The following is a 6,664-nucleotide window of genomic DNA, read 5'->3' as shown; positions in this document are numbered from 1 at the left end:
TAGCTTCTCACAATGTTTGCATTTTCCAGATTTGTCTCCTTGACTCGGTTTTCCCCCTTGATTGGCATTGTTTTGAGGTTTAGAATCCCATTTCTTATCCTTGGACTTCCAGTTCTTCTTTGATTTATTAGTGCCAGGACTAGAACTTGACTGAGATCCTTTTGAGTTTATGCTTATGCTGCTGAAAGCTTTCTAGTGGTGCTTTCAGGATGTCTGTCAAGACGCTGAGCAAATCCTCTTAATGCTGCAATTACCTCTTGCACTTCAATGGTTTCAATGTCCCTAGTTTGCTCAATCACATAGCAGACTGGATCAAACTCCTTGGTTAAGCTTATTAGCAGTTTTTGAACTATCCTCCCTTTGGTCAGATCTTCCCCATATCCCTTCATCTAATTTACAAGCTCAAGTAGCCGAGTGATGTATCCAGACAAGATCTCATCATCCCTCATCCTGGTGTACTCGAAATCTCGACACAGACCCTGCAACATGATGGATCTGACTTGCTTATCACCATGAAACTCCTGATGCAAGATATCCCAAGCACCTTTTGAGGTTTCTTCATTTGAGATTCTAGGGAAGATATCACCTGAAACAGCACCTTGGATAATACCAAGAGCCTTAGCATCCTTCATCAACAAGGACACCATCTCTGAATCTGATGACCCTTCTTCATCTACTTTTGAATCTGGAACATGAAGACCTTTCTCAACCAAATTCCAGATTCCATGAGATTTGAAAATTGTTCTCATTCGAATCTTCCAAAACTCATAGTTCTCCCCATTAAATATTGGAGCTCTAAGATCACTCCCTCCTGACCCAGCCATCTGAGACCAGACTCAATGAGCTGAGAGTTGGAAATTTCTCGTTGGATTTCCAGACTCAGCTCCCACAGCTTCAACGCCCTTTATCCAGATCCAACCTGCGCACCTGATACCATGTTGAATATTTGGATTGCAAAGGGAGCAAGAAATGTACTGAGAGGGAGAGAGAGCAGAGAGCCTTAGATTGTTCTAACAGAATGCTTACACTGCATGAACATTGCAGCAGAGCTTATATTCCCTCATGACTATAGCATGTTCTCTTACATCAGTAGATTCAAATCTAACGGTTTGTAATAGTAAGCCAATGTGAATATGACACATGGCAATACACAGCTGTCCTAACAGCTGGGAATTCAAAACAGACTCAAGCATTGCACCTGGCATATAAGCACAAGGCACTCAGCTTAACACAAAGATTAGAACAGATTAAATATAAACTGACTTAGAACTTACTAACTAATCTGAAATTAGCTAGACAGTTTACATTTTAACATCGGGGAGTTCAATGTTGTACAATTATCATTTCTCAGTCATGATAACAAATAAAGGTGTGGAAAGATACTATAAGTTCATTCAGGAAGACTTTGCTGCTGTTGATCTCTCAAGCAACAAATTGGAAGGGAAGACTCCTGAGTTCATTGGGAACTTAAAGGGGCTTCGCTTGCTCAATGTTTCCAATAACATTCTCTCTGGTAGTATCCCAACATTCTTGGCCAACTTAACCCTGCTTGAATCACTGGACCTGTCACAGAACCAGCTCTCAATCAACTTACATTTCTATCAGAATTCAACGTCTCTCACAACAGTCTCACAGGTCCCATACCGCGTGGAGGCCAACTTTGTACATTCGTCGTCGCTTCATATGAGGGAAACCTGGGATTATGTGGATATCCATTGCCAAATACATGTGGAAATTCTCAACTGCTGCCACCTTCTTCAAACGAACACGAAAATGAGTCAGGCTTTGAACTTGATTGGAAATTTGGTTTGGCAGGACTTGGAAGTGGTTTGCTAGTTGGAGTGGTTCTTTCAGATGTGGTGATCACAAGATGGCCTGAGTGGTTTATTGAGATTGTTGGAATGATCAGACTAACCATGAAAAGGAGAAGGCCCAGAAGGTAGAATGGGGGATATAGAAACTGAGTTTATTGGGTTATGCATTTGATGCTCTTTGTTTTTTGTTATTTTATTTATTTTCCTTCTCATGCGACTATAAAATTTAAATTCCGAATGTTTTTTCAATGGGGAATCATCTTCAACCCTCTAAATAAAATATATAATTCTGCATGCCATTTTAGAGCTTGGAGTCAGCATGCCTTATAGCTAACATTCAATGTTTTCTGTTAAATAATTACCAAAGGAGCTTCTAGTATACCATACGTATGGAGCTTTTCGGCTTCTAGTACTACACTATACGTATCGAACTTTTCTGCTAATATTAAATCCTAATGTTGGGCTGTAGTGTAGGTGAAAATAAATATATGGGAAGTAACAAAGTAAAAGTAGAACCAATAATTGAGTATAGAGTTGAAGATTACTCATTTATTAGGGTTACTAGTCTTGAAGGCTTCATGAGCTGGCGGATGATGCAATTGTATATGCTGCACCATAGGAGGTAGAGAGTACATTGAAGCTTACAGTCTCATTTGACTGCGTAAAGTCTGAGAAAGTTTTCATGGTTCAGTTAGTTTTATCTAATCCAATTATCTCCAAATGTCACGAGTACGTATACATATTTTTCTCTGTTTGTATATACTTTGCTTGCGGTTTTGACAGACCTGTTTGATGATCATGATCCAATTAGTATGACTAGTCATCCTGCATACAGATATTTGTAAACTGGTAAACTTGTCTTGCACTCCAAGACGCCTAGATTTCCTTGTAATCTGAGGGACTGTTGTGTATAGTATAGCAAAAGTCTTGAATATATATCTATATATATGGTGTAAATGTCTGATGAACAAGGCTGAAAGACTCATTTTATTGGTTATCATTCTAGTAATACAATGTTCTGTTCAGCGTATCCACACCGGGGATGAAAGCCTAGCATAAATAGCTTAAAGGATCCTGGCAATCTCCACTCATTGTCAATTAGTTTTGGGTTGGATATGTTCATTATACCATGTTCTTCCCAAAATTTGACTTCTGACTGAATAATATTCCCAAAAATGAATAGGAAAAAGGGTTGGGGATGATCTTATATAACCTTATCTTCTAGTCTTTTTACACAGACCAGCCATTGCACCCACGTAGACCTTATCCCATATTAAGAATTTGTCAATTTTGCGACACCGAAGTTCATGACAACTTGACTTGAAGTTTGTTGGCCGTTTCTAATTGAACATATCACAAAACCAATCTATGTAGTTGACATGAATTGTTTTTCTTTTATTCCGAATCGACAACAATTGTTCTTAATGGGAAGGATGAAATAATTTCCTGTGATAAGTACTTGTTGCATTTACATTCCACTATATATTGAAAACGGAAGTTCTTGACTTTTGTGATTCTGGAATGTGAAAGCATGTTTCTTTAATTTGGTCAAGAGTCTGAAAACACTTCTTTATTATTTTATTGATTCAAATGTCAATAACATTATCTCTTGATGATGCCATATAATGCCAAGTTGATATGTTAACTCGATTATACTTGTTTATATTCAATCTTGTCATATTATTGCTCAAGAATTTGACCCTGTCAGTTTATAAATAGCTCTCTCTAACCTTCACTTCCACACAGATTGTCATTTAGCTAAGAGTGCACAGAAAAAAATATCAGAACATTATGGGGCTATCCCTGTGCTTTTTCAACGTGTTGATTCGCATGCTCTCGAAACTAGTAGTTCTGCTGCTGTTTCATCTTGCGGTTGCTAAATTTGTATACTCTTTGCAGCAGTTTTCTTGCCGTGAGGAGGAGAGCTCTGCCTTGCTGCAGTTCAAGAAGAGCTTTATTATTGACAAATCTGCTTCAAGTTATGATGGTGCTTATCCAAAGGTTTCTGCATGGAAACTTGGTGGAGGAGGAAACAGCAGCTGCTGCTCTTGGGACGGCGTCGAGTGTGATGAAAAGACGGGACATGTTATTGGCCTTGATCTTAGCAGCAGTTATCTCTACGGCTCTATCCACTCCAATAGTAGCCTGTTCCGCCTAGTTCATCTTCAAAGGTTAAACCTCTCTGATAATAACTTCAATTACTCTCAAATTCCTAGTAGCATCAGAAATTTTCCAAACCTCACTCAGCTTGACCTCTCTGCCTCTGTCTTTGCTGGTCAAGTCCCATCTGAAGTTTCGCAGTTGTCCAAGTTGACATCCCTTAATCTTTGTTGCAATCTTGAAACATCTTCTAGTGAGGGATTGTTGAAACTTCAACCATCTGATATGAGAAGTCTAGTTCACAACTTAACTAGTCTAGAAATTCTTCAGCTTAGTTTCGTTAGCATATCATCAACGGTACCTGAATCCTTGGCAAATTTAACATTTTTGACATTCCTTGCTCTCAAGGAATGTGATCTAGTTGGTGAGTTCCCAGTGAGAATTTTCAATCTACCAAATTTAAAAAGTCTTAGTGTTAGATACAACCAAGATCTCACTGGATATTTTCCTGAATTTAATCGAAGTAGTCCTCTTGTCTTACTAAAAGTTGCCTTTACTGGTTTTTACGGAATAATACCTTCTTCGATTGAAAAGCTTAATTTATTGCAAGAGTTGGATGTGGCTCAATGCAATTTTTCGGAAGGGTTGATTCCATCCGCACTTGGTAATCTTAGACAACTCACTTATCTAGACGTTGCAGCAAACAAATTTGTAGGTTCAATTCCTGATTCCTTGGCAAACCTTACCAAATTGACTGTGTGTAGGATCAATTCTAATCCATTGACTGGTCCAATCCCATCTTGGCTGGGTAACTTTACCAAACTAATTTACCTAGACCTTTCTTTTAATAGTTTGAATGGTTCCATTCCTACCTCATTCTCCAATCTCTTGAATCTTGAGCTCCTTTATCTACATGGAAATCGCCTGAGCGGTGTAGTAAAGTTAGAAATGTTTCAAAAGCTACAAAATCTCTATGAACTCCAACTGAATTGGAACAATTTGGAATTCGTCACCGAATCCAAAATTACGAATACAACTGTTCAACAGTTCACCGTTCTAAGTTTGAGTGCATGCAACATAAGAGAGTTCCCATCTTTCCTGAGATATCAAACAAATTTGGAGCGGTTAGACCTGTCTAGAAACAAACTCCATGGCCAAGTTCCCAAATGGATGTGGAACATAAGCACAGAGACTTTGGTATACATGGACATTTCTGAAAACTTCCTTTCTGACCAACTTCCATTTTTTCTTCCTTGGGTTAACTTGCTATGCTTAAGGCTCTCGTCCAACATGTTTCATGGACCGGTACCGATCCCTCCACCATCCATGCTAGAATACAGAGTTCCTGAGAACAACTTTAGTGGAGAAATCTCACCGTTGCTTTGCCATATGAGTTCTCTTCGGTACCTCGACTTATCAAAAAATAACTTGAGTGGCACGCTTCCTCAGTGTCTTGGAAACTTCAGTGATGGTCTAATCCTTTTGCTTCTTAGAAGAAACTCCTTTCATGGTATTGTTCCACAATCATACAGCAACAGAAGCAGTTTGAGGATGATTGATGTTAGCCACAACCAATTGCAGGGGAGATTGCCAAGATCATTGGCCAATTGTCTGATGCTCGAGTATCTTGTTCTGTCAAACAACCAATTCAGTGATGCTTTTCCCATTTGGTTGGGGACTCTTCCTGAGTTAAAACTTCTGGCGATGCGCCAGAATGCATTCAGTGGCGTCATAGGAAATTCTAGAAAGAATCTTGATTTCCCCAAGTTGCGCATTGTTGACTTGTCTTACAATAATTTCACCGGCGAAATTCCATCTGTGTTTCCTACAGTACCGTAAACAACTCAGACTACATGCACACAGACGTAACTTATAACGCCAACGATTTCTTGGTAATATTCAGTGTAGATTACTCAATCACAATAGCCACTAAAGGTTTGGATCTGTACTATTCAAAGATCCAAGAAGAGTTTGCATCCTTTGATATCTCAAGCAACAAATTTGAAGGCCAGATTCCAGAGTTCATTGGGAACCTTACGGAGCTCCACTCCCTCAACATTTCCAACAACATTCTCACTGGTTCCATCCCATCATCGCTGGGCAAGTTAACGAAGCTTGAATCGCTGGACCTTTCACGAAACAAGCTCTCTGGACAGATCCCCCAACAACTGACGCAGCTTAATTTTCTTCGAAACTTAGATGTGTCTCACAACAACCTCACAGGTCGTATACCACAAGGAACCCAACTTACTTCATTCAATAGTACTTCATACGAGGGAAACCCTGGGTTGTGTGGAGATCCATTGCCAAGGAAATGCGGAGATCCTGAGGCCCCTCGACAGCCATCCTCACCAGTAGAAGAAAATGATTCAGGCTCAGCTGGAACATTGGAACTTGATTGGAGATTTGGTTTGGCTGGATATGGAAGTGGGATGGTGGTGGGAGTGGTTCTTGCGGATTTCGTGATCTCAAGTAGGCATGAGTTGTATGTTAAGATTGTTAAAAAGATCAGACTAAAGATATGGAAAAGGTAGAGTGGGGGATGCAGAAAGTTAGAGGTCATGCATTTGGTGTTGTTTTCTTGTTTTGATTTCCTTCTCCTTCCATGTACAGCTTAGCTTGCTCTATGTCTTCCTGTCGAACTTGGAGGTTATGTTTGAAGTTAGCATGTATATCTGGATTTGGATTATCTGCATTTACAATACACGGTTGTACTATTATTTATTTAATACAAGCTCTAATTTACTAGA

General features: G+C 39.4%; 2 protein-coding genes across 2 annotated transcripts; both read left to right on the top strand.

Moving 5' to 3' along the window:
* Positions 1 to 3,600: 3,600 nt before the first annotated feature.
* On the top strand, positions 3,601 to 5,753 carry LOC117618223 (receptor-like protein 7). The gene has a single exon (XM_034347824.1). The coding sequence runs from the start codon at positions 3,606 to 3,608 to the stop codon at positions 5,751 to 5,753; it is 2,148 nt and encodes a 715-aa protein (XP_034203715.1). The 5' UTR covers positions 3,601 to 3,605.
* A 14-nt stretch (positions 5,754 to 5,767) lies between these two features.
* LOC117618221 (putative receptor like protein 25) lies at positions 5,768 to 6,448 on the top strand. Its single transcript, XM_034347823.1, has one exon. It carries the CDS (start codon positions 5,768 to 5,770, stop codon positions 6,446 to 6,448), a length of 681 nt encoding a protein of 226 aa, XP_034203714.1.
* The last annotated feature ends 216 nt before the right edge of the window (positions 6,449 to 6,664 follow it).

This window comes from Prunus dulcis, chromosome 2, assembly GCF_902201215.1.
Source record: "Prunus dulcis chromosome 2, ALMONDv2, whole genome shotgun sequence".
Taxonomy (NCBI): Eukaryota; Viridiplantae; Streptophyta; class Magnoliopsida; order Rosales; family Rosaceae; genus Prunus; species Prunus dulcis.
Note: the sequence above shows the minus strand (reverse complement) of the source record. Positions and strands in the feature narration are given on the sequence as shown.